This window comes from Herpailurus yagouaroundi, unplaced genomic scaffold (genome assembly GCF_014898765.1).
Source record: "Herpailurus yagouaroundi ecotype Mexico unplaced genomic scaffold, PumYag 166, whole genome shotgun sequence".
Classification (NCBI taxonomy): domain Eukaryota; kingdom Metazoa; phylum Chordata; class Mammalia; order Carnivora; family Felidae; genus Herpailurus; species Herpailurus yagouaroundi.
The window spans coordinates 23,122,606-23,144,383 of NW_024412407.1; the positions used below are offsets into that span (position 1 = coordinate 23,122,606).

Genomic DNA, 21,778 nt, shown 5'->3' on the forward strand with positions numbered 1-21,778 from the left:
CACACACACACACACACACACACACACACACACACACACACACACACCTTGCTGCCAGTTACTAAGGGAGTCATTAAGGGCCCACCTGTGGTTGAAGACCAATTTATTCTGTGGCAGTAATTTGTGTGTGTGTGTGTGTGTGTGTGTGTGTTTTCTAGCAGTACTCAACCACCAGGCTATATAGACTTTAAACAATTTGAATGTTTGCATCAAACCTTTTTGAGAATGCATTAGTTGAGTGAGACAGAAGAGCTAATGCTAACATTTATTGGGTACTCTTGGACACGGCAATCTCTCTCGAAACATGTCTGTAGGGGCGCCTGGGTGGCGCAGTCAGTTAAGCGTCCGACTTCAGCCAGGTCACGATCTCGCGGTCCGTGAGTTCGAGCCCCGCGTCAGGCTCTGGGCTGATGGCTCAGAGCCTGGAGCCTGCTTCCCATTCTGTGTCTCCCTCTCTCTCTGCCCCTCCCCCGTTCATGCTCTGTCTCTGTCCCAAAAATAAATAAAAACGTTGAAAAAAAAATTTTTTTTAAATAAAAAAGAAACGTGTCTGTAAAATGTCCTTGTCTGTAAAATGGGACTAAATAGTACTTGTCTCACTGGTACTTGTTGGAAGAATTACATGAAATATTAGTGTTCCTCAGATTGTTTACCATGACCTTCAATAAGAAATGGGTAGCCTTATTGTGAGGATTAAATGAATATCTGAAAGTTCACAATGCCTTTCCCAAAATATCTGGGGACTTAATGTGTTTCAAAATTCTGAATTTGGGGAATTTGAGGAAAGTAATATGATGACCAGAACACATATTACATAACATCCCATCAGGGCTTAGAAAAGTATCCAAAATCAAACATTAATCTTTCTACAGCCAAACATAATTAATATTCACACAAACCACAAATGAAGACTCTTAATAACCTCCCAAGAGTTTCAGGTCAGATTTTGCCACCGAAAGAATTCAGGTCAGATTTTTCTTCAAATGTATATTTTTGTCAAGTTTTTATTTAAATTCCAACTAATGGACATACAGTGCAGTATTAGTTTCAGGTATAGAATTTAGTGATTCATCACTTTCATACAATGCCCAGTGCTCATCACAATATCAAATGTATTTTTTTTAAGCTTTGGGGTTTTTTTAGGATTTTTTGGATTTTGGAATTGTGGATATGAAATTGCAGTTATAGATACAATCTTTACAAAGTACCCAGCACATAATAATTATTGGTTATTATTACTGGCATTTCACTTTTAAAATGATGGCTATAACCCACAAATGGGATTTCATGTGACCCACACTCTAAGAAATGCTAACATACAGATGTTTAGCCTGGTCCCTGGTACACACTAGGCTTTCAACATGTTGCAGGGAAAAATTAACATTTTATATTTGTATAATATTTTAAGTTTCAATCATTCTTTTTAAGCATGTAGTTGCTATTCACCTTCACAGTAACTTTATCCGAAATAATCTGAATGGTTTAACTTTCCTCTTCATTTAGATGGTAGTTTCATGTCTCAGTGCTTTTATGATGAACAGAAGGAATGTAAATAATGATAAACACATCTTCCTATGGCATTTATACCTTGCCACCTAAAGTGCTTTCTAACTTTTCTTTAATTTATGTGAAAGAATTTTGTTGCGTAGATAAACAAGCAGAACCAAGAGATCAAGCCATTTGTCTTAGGTTATAAAATACACTATTTCTACATAGACTGTGTCCAACAGACTATACAGCTATTTGAAAGTTGTACTTTCAAAGCATATTATTCAGTCCTTAAAATGAGCTAAAGACACGTTTCTCTAAAGTCGCCTTATAATCTTTGTGTTTTATTTTTTCAGTGCTCTTGGAGACATTAAAATAGCTGAAGTAAATGTCAAGGGTTTATTCGTGAAGCTCATTAACTCTTCCCTTGACAAAGAACTGGAGATTGGAGGTCATATTCTCCAGCAAAATGTGAATGGACAAACAGTCTCTTTGTACCGCTTCCTTCCAAATATCATAATGCAGGCCAATCGCACAGTAACAGTGAGTGCCAGATATAAATGCTGTGATGCTCTGAACTAGAATTGTACAGGAAAAACTCATCTACCCAGCCAGACTGGCTCAGCACCAGTTGTTTCTTCATCATTTGATCTCTACGTAAAATGTGGTTTCTCGTTGTTGTTGGTTATTTGTGCCACTTTGTCCATCCCTAGATGTAAATTAACACCCGTAATTCAATTTCCATTGCTTTCTTCAATTTGGTGTACAATACCTTTTGTTTTTATGATTTCACTATTAAAATGAAATACTTAGGTTCCCAAAACTAAGCAAACATAATCCTTAAAAGCAAAGAGATTGTTTGCTTAGAGAACAGGTAATTAGTTGATGCTGGAAGGTTTCCTTTCTTTTTTGTGCTTTCCTTTAAGTCATGTACAGTATCTTGGTTTACACAGCTGATATTATATATTATGCAGTCATATTTTAAAACCTCATTGTTCAAAATGACACGTTTCAATGACCCCCTGACATATACGAAACTATGTGAAGCTGCAATGGCATTTGTCATTAACAAACCATTTTTCTTATAGGTATGGGCAGCTGCATCTGAAGCAAAGCATCAGCCACCATCAGATTTTCTTTGGAGAGAACAAAAAATGTTTAAAACAAGCCCAGATTGTACAACAATTCTGTGCAAACCTAATGGTGAAGTCAGTGTCTGATTCTCAACAATAGCTTTTAAAAGAATGCATAGCTCTCCTTAGGTTCCCCTTCTCCTCTTAGCTGACTCAATTATTTTCCATCCTTAAGAGCTCAGATAGAACCATCACTAACTGCAGTAACATGTCAGGCAAATCAACAGCATCCTCTTCCCAGGGCCAAAATGCCAAAGAGCTACTTACAAGTTGGCAGAAATAATTTTCATAGCCCATATTTATAAGAAGTTACTTCAAATTTTAGAATCAGGGATGGATTTTATTTATGATATTTAGCCCAAAGAGTGGAATAAGAAAGGAAAGTACTACATAGAGACCTTTTCTATTCATTTATTCATTTCTCAATTATTTGTTGAGATTATTGTCCATTCCAATGGCTGTAATAAGTGCTGAGAATATAACATAGAGTAGGATATGATATCTGCTCTTAAGATATTAATATTCTAATGAAAGAATCTATAGTCTAATTTGTAACAACTATACTTTAAATCAACTTCACCATAAATTAAGTGTATTAGTAATAATTTTAGGTAACTTATTCCCAGTATTTGACAATTTTATATTTTCACTCTACCTTTTCCTTAGCATAATAGTAGCGTTAAGTATATGCCCAAAAACACACTAATAAAGTTGAAAGCTATCTTTGTTTACAACAAAAAAGTTAATCTTTTTGCAAAAACATTATTTTAATTTTTCTTAAAAAATCTTTTTTTTCTTACTCCCAGTCTAACTTACTATGTCATATAACTACTAATCCAGATAATATGTTAATTGGAATCTATCCCTTTGATTGTCTTTCTTGCTACATTATACCTCATTCTTAGATTGTATTCTCTCTTTTGAGTAGACTTGCTAATTTATTAAGAGCCATTTAACGTCTTTCTGTAATAACAGCAGTTGTTAGATAGGGAGACCACTCATTAGCTGTAATTTTGAAGCATTTACTCACTTACCTTTAGATCTTTCAGCGGGCTAAAACTGAATTTTGTAATACTTCTAATGATTCTCATTGATGGGAAAAATAGGTGATATAATCTAAGTTATTTACTCAGCCTTGTAAAAAATCATTGGCAGATTATGATTAAGGCATTTCTGTTTCAGATTTTTCATCACATTTATCCACCCATTTATTTGTTCTGCAAACACATTTGGGGTTTCTACTTTGTGTGCACACTGTTCCCAGACACTGAGTGTTGAACGAGAGACCAGATCTCTGAGCTCCTGGAATGCCTATTTGAGTAAATTGTCCTTCCCTGAAATGAAATTAGTCTTTGTACTTACACTGCTCCTTTTACTCTGATTTGAACTACACAACTACTTACAACTGCTTTTTGCACAGTTCTTTATAGTTAATGAAATTTAGTAGCTTAACTGAACCTCACAACACCCTCATATAACAATTCCCTACCACCATCCTCCCCATTTCACATATGAGGACACAGTCCAAGATAATAAGCAACTAATCTGTCTGAGGTTATGCAGTTTGTAAGTTTTAGAATTGGAAACTAAGGCCAGGATGTCTTATTACATCCTCACTGTGTGTTTTATTAATTCACCCATAGTAAGTGAGTGGCATCAAATTGTTTGACTTTGAAATTTTACTGCAATAAGCCTATGACATTTAAAAAAAATCTATCCAACTCCATCGGTAGTTGACATTAATGAATCATTTTTGTTAGGCTGTCGCCTGGTACACTCCTATTCACTGGAAACAAGTGTGGGAGAAATTAGAGACTGACATTGAATTTGACAGATGCTCAATAGTAAGTCCAACGTCTCGAAGACACATATTTCATTGGCCAACAGCTATATCTACAACTAAAGAAAAACAAGACAAGTCTAATAAGGATACCTCAAAAAATCAGATGGAACAAGTTAGAGTTTTTCTTAAAAGGTAAAAGTTGTTTGGATTTTTAAAAAAAATTTTTTTAACTGAACAAGTAGGAAGGACTGAGTGACAAGTAGAGACATGATGAATAGGTAAATCAATAATGACAAAAAAAAATCCTATTTCAAATAGAATGATAAAAACCATAATACTATTTGTGTTTTGTGAAAAACACAGAGAAAGCAGGGTTATAGTCATGGGACAGTAAAGGCTGGTGACTTCCGCTAGGCAATATCGAGACCCCTCTGGCCATTTCACTTCTTAGTGGCAATGCTGTTAGAGGCAAGGCTGTGGAGAGGTGAAGAGATGAAGTTATCACCATGTCTTTAGCAGTGCTTCGGTGGAGGGAATAGTGAATCATCTAGGAATTTCATCTTGGATCAAAAGTTGCCTTGTGGCTTAACGTGAAGAATTTGTTACACATGGGGGGGCAAATACTTCTGATGTGATAAAAGCACTGCCCACATGGTCTTAAAACATGGTCTTGAAACATGCTTTCACTTTAATTGAGGTTCATTGATAATGAACTATGATGATCCCTTTTTGGTTCACTTTGGACTTAATTTTTTTTTTTACAGAGAAAAAGAAAACCCACCAACCCTTTTTCCTAATAGCAGTCCTTGGTGCCACAGTCCCAATGTCCCTGCACATCCCTACTGTCCTCTGATTGAACCTCACAATACCAGCATGGCTGGAAGCAGCTTAGATAGACAGCCTAGGCCTCAGTCATCTGGGTCTGATCCAGCCCAGGTAAGGCAAAGTACTTATTCCACTGAAGAGTTAAGAGATGTGGGTGGGAGGAGGAAGAGAGAGGAGGAAGGAGGAGAGAGAAGGAGGGAAGGAGACCTGGTGAAAGGGGTTAAGTGATAAAATTCACTAAGTACTAAAAACTATTTGGGGCATTTGGGTGGCTCACTCAGCTGAGCATCTGACTCTAGGTTTTATATCAGGTCATGATCTCATGGTTTGTGGATTTGAGACCTACATAGGGCTCCACAGTGACAGCATGGAGCCTGGTTGGGATTCTCTCTCGCTCACTCTCTCTCTCTGCCCATTCCCCACTCACTCTCTCTGTTTCTCTCTCAAAATAAACAAACTTAAACATAAATAAATAAATAAATAAATAAATAAATAAATAAATAAATACTATTCATTTCTTCAAGTGTAGATGGCTCCTAAAGCAAGTATCATAAATCATTCACTTACATTTGCTTTAGCACAGTGTCTTCTACTGTTCTCAATATCTATTGAATAATGATTTGCTATAATGATTTGCAAATTTTTAATTAGTAGAGGGATGCTTTTTTAAATGAAATATTGGGCAGACTCAATATATAAAATGTTACAAGGAAACCTGTCCAAATTGAAGAAAAGGTAGCAATTCCCACTGCCCACTATACCCTTCTTCCCTCCCATCTTCCCTGGCTTCTTCTCTCCTTCCCTGTGATCTTTGAGGTACCTTTCTGGAATCATAGAATTCTATACCATAGTATGAAAACCACTGTGTGAGTATACTAACACATAATTGGAAGTAGTACCCCCAAAAGAGTAACTTTTAGAAGTGGAATGATAAAAATTATGTAAATTCCTGAATATATTCAATTTCATAAAATTAATACCCTACATCTTTGTGCTTGACTTTCTTCATCCATCAAGTAAGAGATTTGGAAATTTAAAGAGCTCTTTAGCAATAATTTATACATATAATTTTTATGTATAATACACACAGACACACACTTTTAATGCATTACAACTTAGATTTGAGATTCATAAGAAGAACACGAATTATGTTTTTCTCCAAATAATGATAGTAGACACTATTTTACCCATTCTAGACAACTTGTTTCTCAAAGAAATTTGGCTTCAAATTTTCTTTCTTTAATCTTTTTATTCAACTATAATTAACATAAATTTTATTGTATTTCAAGTGTACAAGATTATTATTTAAATCTCTGTGCATCACTCAGTGCCCATCACGATTACTGTACTCATAATCCCCTTCACATATTTCATCCATCCCCCCACCCACCTCCTCTCTGGCGACCACCAGTTTGTTCTGTATATTCAAGAGTATGTTCATGAACAGACGTTACTCCAAAGAAGACATACATACAGATGGCCAACGTGAAAAGATACTCCATATCATCCATCATCAGGGTTATGCAAATCAAAACCACAATGAGATATCACCTCACACTTGGCAGAAGGACTAAACTTAAAAACTCAAGAAACAAGTGTTTTGAAGATGTGGAGAAAAAGGAACAAAACAAATGGACAAGGAGAAGAAAACAGGCAAACCAAAACATAGACTCTTAACTATAGAAAACAAACAGATGGTTACCAGAGGAAAGGTGGGCAGGGAGATGGGTGAAATAGGTGAAGGGGATTAAGAATACTCTTACCTTGATGAGCACTGAGTAATATATTGAACTGAAATTAATTAACACTGTATGTTAACTACACTGGCATTCTAATAATTTTTTAAAAAAGAATATTTTAAAAGATCTATAAGAATTTAGATCTAAAAGATCTAAAAAGATCTAAATCTTCTTTTAAAAGAATCTTTCTGTCTCTTTTATTCCTTGTTCACATGTTTTGTTTCTTAAATTCCACATCTGAGTGAAATAATATGGTATTTGTCTTTCACTGACTGACTTATTTCACTTAGCATTATACCCTATAGATCCATCCATGTTGTTTCTCCAAATGTTTCTCCAAATTCTCTCAGATTTTATTCATTTTTAAGGCTGAGTCATATTCCATTGTATATATATATATACCATTTCTTCTTTATTTATTCACCTATACATGGACCCTTGGGTTGCTTCTAAATCTTGGCTATTTTAAATAATGCTACAATAGACATAAGGGCGCATATCTTTTTGAATTAGTGTTTTTGTTCTCTTTGGTTAAATATCCAGTAGTATTTTCACTATGGTGATCATATGGTAATTCTATTTTCAATTTTTTGAGGAAATTCTATACTATTTTTCACAGTGGCTGCACCAATTTGCATTCCTTCCAACAGTGCACAAGGGTTCCTTTTTCTCCACATCCTCACCAATGCTTGTTATTTCTTGTCTTTTTTTATTTTAGCCATTCTGACAAGTGTGAGGTGATATTTCATTGTGGTTTTCATTTGCATTTCCCTGATAATTAGTGATGTGGAGTATCTTTTCATGTATCTGTTGGGTATCTATATATCTTCTTTGGAGAAATGTATATTCATGTCCTCTCTCCATTTTTCAGTTGGGTTATTTGTTTCTTTGGTATTCAATTGTATAAGTTATTTTTTTTCAAGTTTTTATTTAAATTCCAGATAGTTCACATTCAGTGTAAGATTAGTTTTGGGTGTAGAATTTAGTGATTCATCACTTACTTACAAAACCCAGTGCTCATTCCAAGTGCCCTCCTTAATAACCATCACCCATTTAACCCATTCCCCCACCCATTTCCCCTCATTTGTTCTCTAAAGTTGAGTCTGTTTTCCAGTTTGCATCTCTTTATTTTCCCCTATGTTCATCTGTTTTGTTTCTTAAATTCCACATAAGAATGAAATCATATGGTATTTGTCTTTCTCGGACTATTTCACTTAGCATAATACACTGTAGCTCCATCCACCACGTTTCAAAAGGCAAGATTTTATTATTTTTATGGCTAATATTCCTGTGTGTGTGTGTGTGTGTGTGTGTGTGTGTGTGTGGCACATCTTCTTTATCCATTCATCAGTTGATGGACACTGGGGCTCTTTCCATAATTTAGCTATTGTTTATAAAGCTGCTGTAAACATTGGGGTGCATGTGTCCCTTCGAATCAATATTTTTGTCTCCTTTGGGTAAATACTTAATAGTACACTTGCTGGATCATAGGGTAGTTCTATTTTTAACTTTGTGAGGAACCTCCATACTGTTCTTCAGAGTGACTGCACCAGTTTGCATTCCTACCAACAGTGAAAGAGTGAGGTATACTTTTAGTAAGCTAGGTGGAGTGTGTTGGCACTGCACTGGTTCCCACAGGTGTCTGTATATCTAGGGTGGGGGACAGGTGAGGGAAATGGCACCCACCAGGTCTTTTGTTCTTGGAGTAGTCACCCAAAGATCCCTGCGTCTCTAGCACATACTCTGAGATTAGTAAATAAAATCTTCTTCTATATTTCAGGCATTTTTCAAACTGCTGCTTCTATACTATGTCTTAGCAAGGCTGTTTGCTGTGCTGTCCCTAAAAGAGCAGAGACTCCATCCTCCCAGCTCTCCCAGAGCTGAGTCACTGATTTTTTAAATTCCACTGATTGTTAGGCACCTGTGATTTTCAAAGCCAAACGTTTGGCTCCCCATGTGAGTTCCCTGTGCCTGAGATGCCTGGTATGGGGTCTGGTCCTCTCCCTGTCTCTATGCTGGTGGTATCCCTCCCTCCCTGGGACAATCCCATGGTTCCATTTGGCTCCCAACCATGTCTCCATCCTTCCTACCCTCTTTGATATGGCCTCTTCTTTACATTGAGCTGTGGAGAGTCTGTTCTGCCAGTCTTCAAGTGGTTTTCTTGGTTATTTGCACTGATGTGAGTGTTATCTAGGTGTATCCATGGGACATGGTGAACTTAGGATACTCCTACTCTGCTATCTTCTGCAGAAGTCCTATACTATTTTCTTATGTTATTAAATTGACTAGGTTCTCTGGTATATTATGGAAGAGTTCCAGTAAGCATGACCATCTTTGGCTTGTTTCTATTCTTGATAATAGTGTTTCTAAAGCAATAGCAGGATGTTTGCCAAAAGTTACCACTTATCATTTGGTCTGCTGAGAATTTATTCCCATAGGAATTAGCAGAAACATAGGGGAGTGTTCTGCATGGAAACTGGATGGAAATCACAAGATGCACAGAAGGTCCAGTTAACGTAGTGGATTAACAGATTATTAAATGATTAAATAAGATATGAAACTCATTCTCTCCCACTGAATGTTCACAACAAAGTAGAACACACACATACACACACACACACACACACACACACACACACACACACACACACACTTGTATGAGGAAAGTATTCCTGATAACTATGGAGTTATGAGAGAGGGTTTCATCAAAGCCCCCTACCAGGAAAAAAAAAGCCAAAAATTGTGAAGAGAATCTCCTTAAAAGTCCTTTCACCTGTCCTACAAGGGGTGTGGGGGCATCCACTGGCCCTTCACTTCAAATCTCTTTCCATAATCACTCTCATCTTCTCTTTTAGAAGCACAGTTCCTCCCATACCTTCAGAGATCACCACAACTTCTTTCAAAAGGCTGTCAAGATATCCTACCCTATCATAAGAGAAATCTGATGACAGATACTGAAATAATAAATTTTCATCTCATTATAAGTCCCATTAATATTCCCATTTCACAGCTAAAAAAGTAAGTGATAGAGCTAGAAAATTTCCCCTCTTTGAAATTTTTTTAATAGTATAAAATATATAAAGTTGCAACACAGTCCTCTTCCTACTTCAACTGAAAATGTTAATATGTTGTCATATCTGCATCAGCTATTTTCTGTTTTAAAATAAATAAGTATTACTTATAAAGCAGAATCCCCCTGTAGTTCCTTCTGTGGTCCTTGTCTCCTCCACCTCTCCCTGAAGCAATATACATGAACTTGGGTGTTGGTGTTGGTGGTGGTGCTTGTATTGTGTTGTTGTTCACCTCAAATCTAACTTGAAATTCTGAAATTTTTCTGCTATGAACTGTGGAAGCTCAGAAAACTTATCTGTTGCTACTAATGTGTCTTCCAAACCTAGAATACATCATTCCTTCTACAAAGAATATGTATTAAAGACATGTTATCAACAAAATTAAACTATTTCTTTACCTTAATAGAAGAATTGAAGGGACACTGAACAAAAGAAAGAGGGAGAGAATATTGACATCTGGGTAAAGCCCATACCATAAACAATTTACTCAAAAATGGCTGATTGCCTATAATAAATCATAGTGCTAAGCACCACAGACACAAAAATAAGGCACTCTCTTTCTGGGAAGAAAAACAAATAGTAAAGCAACAAACATAGTAAGGTAGTGACTTACAAATATTTTTGACCATAAACCACAGTAAGAAATATGGTTTACATCATTATTCAGTATACATATACACATGTACATGTGTAACTGACACAAAAGTTTCAAAAGGCAGTACTTAATTTTCTGAGTTATTTGTATTTCCTACTGTATCCTATTTCATTTTTAAGTACCTGTCATGACCTCTAAATTTACTTCATTACCAATAAATGGGACAGGATCTCTGTTCAAAAAACATTGTTTTAGAAACGTTTATAAAGTGACATGAAAGCAATTGAAAAGGCAACTCAAAGGAGATAGTATTTGAACTATGATATTGAAAGATGTATAGAAGCTATTCAAGTTTAAAAGAAAGTGGGCAAAGCATTCTGAATAAAAGAAATAGCATATTTTAAAAGCATATGGAGATAAAAATAAATTCTATGTGTCTAGAGAACAGTGAGAAATTGCATCCAACTGAAATATATGTTGAGATGTTAGTCTGGAAAGTTTGGTGGGGACTATAAAAGTCTTTGCACACCATTATGTGAAAGAGTTTGGACTGTATCAGATAGCTAGGAGGAGACACTGATGGTTTATAAGCAAGTGGCTCATATAGGTATACCTATTTTTGAAAGAACTTTGAAAACTATATCAGAAATGATATGGAGTAGGAAAAATCTATACCTTCAGCCCAGCCCTCTATTCTGAACTCGATTCATGAGGCCAATTACCTATAGTCTCCTGGATGCCCCATGAGTGTCTCATTCCCAACATTTACAAAATTTACCTCATCATCATCTCTCCCTTAAAGTTTGTCAATCCACTTTTTCCCCTTATCTCAGCAAATGCCATTCAGAACCCCAGGACCTGAGAATCTTTCTCTATTCCTTTTTTTCTCAACTCCCACCTATAATTAACCATAGAATCTTGTTTATTTATCTTAAATAACCTCTTCACTTTTCCTGCTTAAATATTTTCATTTTCTCTCCCAACATCCTCATGATGAAGTTCAAACTCATGAAATTACATAAGTATCTTGTAGCCTGACCCAGCCTATCTCAACATTCATCTTGCACTCTGTGTCTCAGCCAGCTTGAAGTTCCTTCAGTTCCTCCCGCATACCATAACTACCCCTAGGCCTTCACAAGTTCTGTCACTCCTCTCTTCACCTGGATAAATATTCTCCATTCTCAACATTTCCACTTATATGTAATTACCTCCAAAAAGCCCATCTTCTGGCCTCCACCAAATTAGTTTTATGTTCCTTATATGTATTCTCTTAGCATCCTATACTTCCCCTATCATACAAAGCCCTTATAGCACTCTACTATAAATTCTCTTTATCGCTGGACTATAAACTCTAAAAGGATAGAAATAACTTTTACACTGCTTACCTTGTCCCCTGCACTAAGCTTAGTGCATGACCCATAATAGTTGTTTAATACATGTTTTCTGAAGGACAGACAGAAATGGAGACACTGAAAGTTTTTAAGCAAGCATCTCATAGATTTAGATATATGTTTTAAAGAAAATTTTAGAAGCAATGCTGAAAATGTTGTGTTGTAGAAAATATTCCAAAAGCTAGAAAGGAAAGAATTGGGGGAAGAAATGAAAGGAAAGAAAAACAAACCAGATTATAAAAAGAGATTAGGAAAACGTAGGTCTAATAAAGTTGTAATTTGAGTTCCACAGGAAAAGAAGTGAAAGATTGGGGCAGAAGTAATATATAAATAAATAATGAAAAAAATTGTCAAAAATTGATGAAAGACACCAAGTCACAGAATCATGAAAAATAAATCCCAAGCAGCACAAATCCAAAGGGAACACCAATGTATATTATAATAAAACTTCAGAAATAACAGAAGTTAGAAGATGATGGAATGATATTGTCAATGTGTTATATACTAAAAGAACTACTAACCTAGAGTTCTATACCTAGCAAAAGTATACTTCAGAAAGTGAAGGTAAAATAAAGGCATTTTCAGGTAAACAAAACTAAGAGAATTCATCGACAGCAAATCCAAGGTCAGGAAATACTGACAGAAGTACTTCAAGAAGAAAGCAAGGATGTACAGAGATGAAGGACAAAATGAAGAAAAATGGAAAGAGTCAAAGATGGATAAACATAAATGAATATGCAGTATACAAAACAATACAAATTGTCTTGTAGGGGTTAAAATTTATATAGAATTTAAATACATGACAACTGTATTAGTTTTCTAGGGCTACTGTAACAAAGTACCACAAACTTAGAGGCTTAAAACAACAGAAATATATTCTCTCACAATTCTAGAGACCAGAAGTCTGAAATCACAGTGTTCATAAAGGCTATGCTCTCTGAAGGCTCTGGAGGATTATCTTTCCTTCCCTCTTCTTAGTTGGCAATCCTTGGTGGTCCTTGGCTTGTAGATTGCTTGTAGATGGCTTTTTAATGGCCTTCTCTCCTAAGTATCTGTGTCCATATTTCTCTCTTCTTATGAGGGCACCAGTTATTGGGTTACGGTCCCCCCTAATCTAGTATGACTTCATCTTACTTAACTACATTTGCAAGGACCCTATTTCCAAATAAGGTCACATACACAGGTTCTTGGGGTTAGGACTTCAACATATATTTTGGGGGGACACAATTTAATCTATAACAACAGCAATAATACATAATTTGGGAGGGGAGTAAATGGAATTAAAGTACTCTAAATTACATGTTTTGTCCAGTAAGTTGTAAAAATTATAATTTATAGTAGTCTTTAGTAAATCAAGGATTCAAGTTGTAATCTAGGATAGACACTAAAAGAATTATATAATAATGTCATGTTTATGGTCTGACATATGTCATAGTTTCATTATCATTCAGTCAAAATATATTCTAATTTCTAATGTGATATCTTCTTTGATATATGGATTATTTGGGGATAATACATCACAAATAAAGTGGGTTTATTTCAGAAATGCAAGGTTGGTTTGAGCTTTGAAAATTAATCAAGTCACCTTACATTTTAGAGATTAAAAAAAAATTTGATGTTTATTTTTGAGAGAGAGACAGATGAGTGGAAAAGGAGCAGAGAGAAAGTGGAAAAGGGGCAGAGAGAGAGGGAGACACAGAATGTGAAGCAGACCTCAGGCTCTGAGCTGTAAGCACAGAGCCCAATGTGGGGCTTGAGCCCACGAACCACAAGATCATGACCTGAGCTGAAGTTGGATGCCCAACTGATAAGCCACCCCGGTGCCCCATAACCTTATCATTTTAACAGAATAAAGAGGAAAATTATATAGCCATCTCAAAGATATAGAAAAAGCATTTGATAAAATTAAATACCCACCCAGGAAGAAAGAACCTTAGAAAATTAGGACCAGAAAGAATTTTCTCAATCTGATAAATGTTATATATAAGAATCCTAAAGCAAATTGCCATAACTAATGGGGAAGATATGAAAGTTTTCTCTTTGAGATCCAGATAGACAAGAATTCTCTCTATGGCAGTTTCTGTTCAACATTACACTAGAAGTCTGGATGCAATAAGGCAAAAAAATATATATCTGGATATACAAATATCCCATTACTTTATAATCTAACAATTCCATTCCCAGGAATTTTATATGCCTAACAAATATATACATAAGTATACAAAAAAAATACAATAACGATCATAGCAACTGCATTTGTTTTTTAAACAAAATTGTAATATTTATTTGTTTTTGAGATAGAGAGAGACAGAGCATGAGTGGGGGAGGGCAGAGAGAGAGAGAGAGGGAGACATGGAATCCGAAGCAGGCTCCAGGCTCTGAGCTGTCAGCACAGAGCCTGACGTGGGACTCGAACTCACAAATCATGAGATCATGACCTGAGCTGAAGTCGGATGCTTAACTGACTGAGCCACCCAGGCACCCCATAACAACTGCATTTGTAACAGTCAGAAACTAAGAAGCAATCCAATTATTCATCAGTAATATAATGGATAAATTATGATCTATTAATACAACCCCATAAACAATGAAAGTGGATGAACTACTGCCAATGAAATAACATCAGTGAACTTAATAAACATAATATTGAGCAAAAGATGCCAGACAAAAAGGAATACATGTTGTATGATTCCATTTATATAAAATTCAAAAACATACAAAATTAAACCATGGTGTTAAAGATCAGAATAATTATCTCTGGGAGGAGAGGAGTAGTACTTGGAGGCTACACAAACTGCTTCTAGAATACAAACAATGCTCCACTTCTTGATCTGTATAGTGTTTACATGTATCACTGTTTTCACCATGCTGTGCAGTTATGACTTGTGAACTTTTCTGCATGTTAATTATACTTAAATAAAAGTATGTTATACTTAGATAAAATACTTTTTTTTAGAAACTTGATGACAACAATAAAGGAAAATTAGAAAGGAGAAGTAAGCAGAGTTAGTTACAGTAATGAGCACTGACATCTTATATCTTGACAAGGAAAGAGAAAGGAAATCTTAAAAAATAGATCGATGAGCTCAAAATGAGTGTTAAGAAAGCTTATTTAAGGTAGGAGAAAAATAGTCTTATCTGAAATAAGTCTAGGCCTATCATTATATTGCAGCGTGTAGGGATTTGATTTTAATATAGTTCATCATAGCTTAGTCATGTCCAGGAATATCTCTGGCAGAGATGGCTAATTACTGCCCCTAAACCATCATTCCTTCAGATACACAATGCACAAGTCCAGGGAAACCTCAACACATGGCCACCAAGAATAAAGCCTATTTGTCTCAGCCTCTGCTGCAGTTAGATAGGACCATGTGTCTATATTCTGCATAATGGAATGTGAACAGAAACCATGTATGCAACATCTGGATTATGCCCTTGGAGTTGTACTTCTCTGTGTCTCCTGTGTACTGTGATAACAAGGGCTGCAGCTGCCATCTTTCAGGTCAGAGATGAAGCTGTGAGTTTGATGTTAGGATGGAAAAGCCACACTAAATGCCCTGGATCAGCACATCTCCAGGCTAAATGAGAGAGAAATAATTTTGTTTAAGCCCTTGTTAAGTTGTGTCTAAACCAGATGGCCTACACCACATCACTACCATTTAATTTCACTTAAAAAGCTACTTGTTAAAAAGAAAACAAAAGTCACATCTAAAAAGATATTAAGACAATTAAGTACATTTAAATGTAGAATTAATATTAGATATTGACAAGTCATTGTTCTTCCCTTGTGTCATTAATTGTGTTCTTTTTGTTGTGGTTATATTGGTTCTTAGATTCATACAAAGATCTTAATTTTTCAATGGTTCTGTGATATAAGCATAGAGAGATCATGCAAAGTGGCAAAATATTAACTAGTGAAGCTGTGTGACAGATATTCATATTTGGTTGTATTATGCTTTCATGTTTTCTTTGTTTCAAATTTTTCACAATAAAAATTTGAAAAAAATAAACATTTCTGATATAATGTGGTATGCCCTTGGAGCTATTAGCACACAGAGGCAAGGCATGAGGACACCATGAAGGAGGTGCACTTAGGAAGGTTAACCTTTGACAAAGCAGATGTGTTTGCATTGTGTTGCCACCGTTTCTCCTAGGCCTAGAGAGAATTTGCATTCTTTTTGCTGAGATTACCTCACAGAATGTGGACAACACTGTCAGTCTTCTTCTGTAGCTCAGTTAAGTGGCAGGAATTAGTATGAAGATAGTATCCATAGACATTGTTTTAAGCAGGCAGTGTGGTGTGTGCGATTTAATGTACCTTATTTGCATGCTGTCTGATACCCTTTGCCTATCATCTGTGATCCATATTGCACCCTGTAGTGGGATTCATTTTAATTGTAGACTCTACAGCTACAACTGTCTTCCAGACAATGTTATTATAGTAATAATAATAATAACAACAATATTCCTTTGTTTCTGAAGACGGCAGAACCACACTATAAAAGCCAATCTGTTAGAAAATAAAGGAAACTAGAACATAGATAACATGCAAGAATTAAACATTTAAAATCTCACCACCGTAAGCTCTATATATCATAAGATCACATTTATGGAGTTTTACTTTAGTTGGACTGTAGGCAAGTTCTCATTACAGTTCAATAGGTCTGGCTTGTCTGTGCTGGGATCAAAGTATTTCTTCCCTATAAGAACATATTTCTAATCCATAATAATAACAAAGGAAAAAATACAAGTTAGAAATAAATTATCTTTAAGTATCCTCTATATAAGTTCTTTGTTCTCTATATTGATGTTTATACTTATGTCACATTATTTACATTTATCGATTAAGAATTTGGAATGTTGAGTGTTACATCTCTGGTTTTTACTTAACGCTATATCTATCTATCTATGTATCTATCTATCTATACACACACATACATAGTACTAATCAATAATATAATTAGAAATTATATGAACTGATATGTAGGGGAAAAAATCTGACTATCCTTTAGAATAGCAAAGGCCAATTACTTGGACCTCTTACACATAGACTGAGTAGAAAATAATTAGTTGAAGGAACACTGAAAACTGTCAAGGGTTTCTGTCCAATTTTTTGTTATCAAAATAACAGCATCAAAAAATCAAGAACTTTTTTATAAAGGAAATTATATCACATCATGTATTCAGAGGTAATGATTTTTCTTTCTGTTGCTTGCTTTCAGAAAATTTATACTATAACATCACCATATTCCTACAGGACATATTTCTAAATAGTAGACAAATAAAACCATTTATATGTCTCTTCTTAAAGGTGAAATAAAGTTTTTTTTTAAATAATCATACAAAGAATTTTAAGATATTAGTTCTAATGACAGAATGATTGGATAACTTCATGGCTAGATCTGTTATCTAAAAACAATTCAACATTATAAGACAAGTATTTTAAAGTAATTTACTTTTAGTTATGAAATATTATAATCTCATTTATGGAAAAAAATAATTAGTGAACCATTTTTTCACACAAGTAAGAAATACTATTTCAGGAAGTCAGAGTATCGTAAGATTAAAGTTACTAGGGGGGCACCTGGGTGGCTTAGTTGGTTAAGCATCTGACTCCTGACTTCAGCTCAGGTCATGATCTTAAGCCCAGAGTTGGGCTCTGTGCTGGCAATGCAGAGCCTGCTTGGGATTCTCTCTCTCCCTCTCTTTCCAACCCTCCCCTGCTAATGCAAGTGTTCTCTCTCTCTCACTCTCTCCTTCTCTCAAAATAAATAAACATTAAAAAAACGATAATAAAGTTACTAAGGCTGAATGCTTTGGGCTCAAATAACCATCAAGAAATTGCCATCACTCACTGAAATTGAAATAAACACCACTGCTACTGATAATTCTGTCATTAAATTTCAAGAAATTATAGATTGGAATTTTTTATAAATATTTTTATCTCTAAAATCAGTACTTTGTTGGCTGAAGAACAAGTTTTCAGGGTGCAATTCAAAACCTCCATCCTCAGGCCACTCAGTTTGGGAAGACATACATAAAATATTCATGAGGTTTGTTTCATGCCAACAAATTGCTCCAGAAGGTGAGAAATGATGAGCTAGATTCTTACATCTGAGCCACTGTCTCTGGTATGGAAAATACCTTAGAAACCTATTCATGCCCCAGGTCCACAACTTACTATTCAGAAAGTTTTCACTGTGATGAGCCAAATAGCATGCTGACTCATTGGATTCAGAAACCTATTAGTGACTAAGAGAATCACTGTGTTAACCAGAAACACCCTGCATTTTTGTTCATCTTTCTTTCAGATCACACTTTCACATCCAGCCTCTGGATATTGTTTCTTTGTAATCAAATACTGGCAATTTAACTTGATAATTCTTCTGAGCTTTCAGAGAAAAAGAAAGGGTTAGATATAACTGAGTAGCTTTTCCTGTAGTTGTTTTTTTTCCAGAGGAGCTCATTATTGTCTGTACTTTGAAAATTTTTTGCCTTCTTATCTTTTATTTTACAGGAATAAAAGAACATCTCATTTCTGGGCTAGAACTAATTGGTACTTGGTATTATTCAATTGAGTGCTATTTCAGTTTGATACTCTCATTTTCTGTGTAGAAATTAAACAAAGTGACTTTCAATGGCTGCTTAAGTATATAGAAGTGAAGGAGGCCACCATATCTGTCACCTCATTCATCACCAGGGTGAAGTTAGCTAAACTGAGAGGCTAAGCATCATTTACTTCTGTCCACACACCATCTCCTGCCTGCCTCCTGATGTAGTCTGATTTCTGTACCCCCCTTCACTAGCTACTTCATTATTATGGCAGCTGTGAGTGTAGAAAATAGAGAATTTGAGGAATTTTACAGGCTGGTAAAATTACCCCGCAATCTCAGTTTTTAAAAATATATCTTTCAGATGGATATTTCTTCTCTCAAAGTTTTGATTAATTATGTCTTGAAATATAAGTTTCCTTTTAAAATGATTCACTGAAAACTTGGGCTTAATAATCACACAATACTTTTCAAGTAGTTTTCAAACCCCTTGTTTAAAGTTACCATTAAATAATGTCCTTAAACTTTAGATTTCTTCTTCAAAGAAAGAAAATTCTTTTTTATAGTTTTTTCTAGGATTTGTTTTAATGTGAAAAAATCACTGCTTGGAATATTGGATTCTCAGTCTCTCTCCTTTTGGCGGGGGGTTTGCAGGGACCACGAAAAATAAGACATCTGAGTTACAAAAGCAATAGGCAACGAACTTAAAGGTAAGTAACAGTATTGCAAATTTTCCTTCTCTGCAGAAAAATAAGAAGACTAAAATAATTTGTAGATATAAAAAGCCATCAGAACATGGATTGTTCTCATATATTCTATAGTCATTAATTTTCTGTTAAATATTTATGTTGCTTTTGGATGCATCAGTTTTTATCTTCCCTGTTGTATGATAAACTTTCTAAGAATGGGAAACAAGGAAATTTCACATCTTTACTTTTTGCCCTATCTCCTCATGCTATCCTTATTGGTGGATAAGTAAGGACAATTAGAATCCAGAGTCACTTCAAATACTCAAAAAACATTCTGCAACTATACCAATACATTTTGGTTCCTATGAGCAACAGATTATTAATAGCATAACAGAAATTGTTCTGGTTTAAGAGATTGCAGATGCTCTATAGTTTTATGTCTCTTAAATGGCAATGAAAGGGAGGATTAGGAACTCTGACCTCTGCTATTCAGTTGATAAATGACCCTGTATCATTTAACCAGTCACTTTCTACATTGCCTCATCTTTTTCATGATATTAACAGCTAAGTAATTGAGGAAGATCTCAATGGCTTTCTGTTTTGTTGGTGGTTGTGTTTAAAGTGTTCCCCAAAGAGCTGATGACAAGTGATTTTTTGTGGTCAAGGATTCCTTTTGGTCAATATTCTTCTCTAGTTTACATCCTATGCTGCTCTAGTGCATAACTGATCTATTTATATGTTTTCTTGCTCTTTTTTTGTGAGTAGGCTTTATGTTTATTCCTTGGTTTAAGAATAAAGCTGGAGCCACCTGATCCCTAACTTGTTAGTATTCTAGACCCTACTGGCAGAAATGGCCTAATTTTACCACTTCACACAACCTACTGGCCTTTCATAGTGCCCCCTACAACCCACATCTGTGTACCAACCTTTCAGTTTTTCTTAGATTGCTCAGCTGGCCCAATTTATTTCAGCTTGTCTCTCTCTAGATTTTCTCTAATCATCATCATCTTCTATTTTTCTGAATGTCACCTTCTCTTTTACAAGTCTACTTTTACTCTCTATTTTTGTAGCATCATTACCCTTGAGCTTCCAACTTCCTAAAAATATGGTGGCCCCAACCTCCCTGTTCTTCTGAGAAGCTTTCTTCTCAGACACTTATTATAGGACATCAGGAATGTAGAGATTTCTTCAAAACACCTCATTTTAGAGCAACTGAAGTCTGTAGAGACAAGTTACCAAAATTCACCTTATAATCAACCACAGAACCAAAACTAAAACTAAGGTCTTTTAACTGCAGAGAACTGGAGAATCCAGCCTTGATCCCCACTGATATCATTCCTGCCCTCAGAGGTCTACCTTCCCTGGGACCCATTTCCTCCAGTTGATATAACCCTGAGCAGAGTGTAGTTGAAATGCAAAGGAGAGAATCTAAAATCCACCACAGACATTACCAACCAGCACTTCTACAATTCAATTACCTTTCATTTCTGTAGCCAGGAAAGAATTATACCACATATAAGTTGGAAAGTGGACATGTTATTATATATAAAAACAAGGATTTGTTGTTTTTGGGTTTGGTTGGGGGAAAAATGTTTTGAATCCTCTTATTGGATATTGGATAATATAATTTTGGGAAAGGTTTTTGGCCTCTGTTGGTTTTCTTCAGTTCTTATTTTGCTTAACCACTACAGTCACAAATTTGTTCATTGATTCCCCTCTGTAGGAGATTCTTTGGTAGGCTTGATTTTTTTTTCCCACCCTGTTTTGAAAAGTTTCAGGTGACTTACAGTTTTCTCAGAGCCTCCACCCCCATCTGGTGATATCTTTAGGACTGACCATTAGTGTGCCCTCAGAATATTTCTGAAGACTTTATTGGGAGCAAAATTTTACTGTATCTGTCAGTGAATAAATTTTATATGGTAGTCAGCTCTTAGGCCAGAATGTCAATTTATGGAAAATTGTTCAGAGACTAAGTCATCTTTCAGTTCTCATTGATATTCATGACCTTTCTTTGGCGACTTATAATGCCATATGCTCATATAGCATTTCATGGTTTTCACATTATCTTGTTTGAGCCTATGAAGTAGATAGGCTGATATTATCTCGTTTTATGGTTGAAAACACTTTAGCTCAGAGAGATTCAGTGACTTGCCTAAAGTCACTTAGATAGTAAGTGACAGAGTTAAGACTAGAATCCTAGCATTAAGATTGTCTTTGTCTTATTGACCCCCTCCCAACTCATCTGAAAGGAAAAATACCTCTTCTTATTTAGAAGTAGAAATAGGAAAGAGACATTTTTACTCACAGAAAAAAAAAAAATAGGAGTTGGCTACCATGAGAATCTTAAGACTGCTCCATACAGCAGAAAAGATTCAGGTCTTATTTCCAAAACTGCTAATTTAACAGACTGCTAATTGTTGGTATAAACAGCAAAGCAAAGTTCATTCTCAAGGATCTTTGCTAATCACATTTTTGTGCTACAACTGATTAAAACCATGCAGTTGTACTTGGAG

The 21,778-nt window shown here is 35.4% G+C and overlaps 1 protein-coding gene across 17 annotated transcripts in view; it reads left to right on the forward strand.

Annotated features, from left to right (window-relative positions):
* LMNTD1 (lamin tail domain containing 1) overlaps positions 1-21,778 on the forward strand; it is a 525,504-nt gene that overhangs the window by 430,158 nt on the left and 73,568 nt on the right. For 11 of the 17 annotated variants that reach the window (XM_040488613.1, XM_040488614.1, XM_040488612.1 and 8 more), the window contains 4 exons: positions 1,845-2,031; positions 2,577-2,696; positions 4,382-4,596; positions 5,169-5,340. In XM_040488613.1, the coding sequence (XP_040344547.1) occupies positions 1,845-2,031; positions 2,577-2,696; positions 4,382-4,596; positions 5,169-5,340 (694 nt within the window). Of the gene's footprint in view, positions 1-1,844; positions 2,032-2,576; positions 2,697-4,381; positions 4,597-5,168; positions 5,341-9,823; positions 9,987-19,230; positions 19,287-21,778 lie in introns of all 17 variants that reach the window. The other 6 variants (XR_005794517.1, XR_005794518.1, XR_005794516.1 and 3 more) reach the window with 2 other exon arrangements.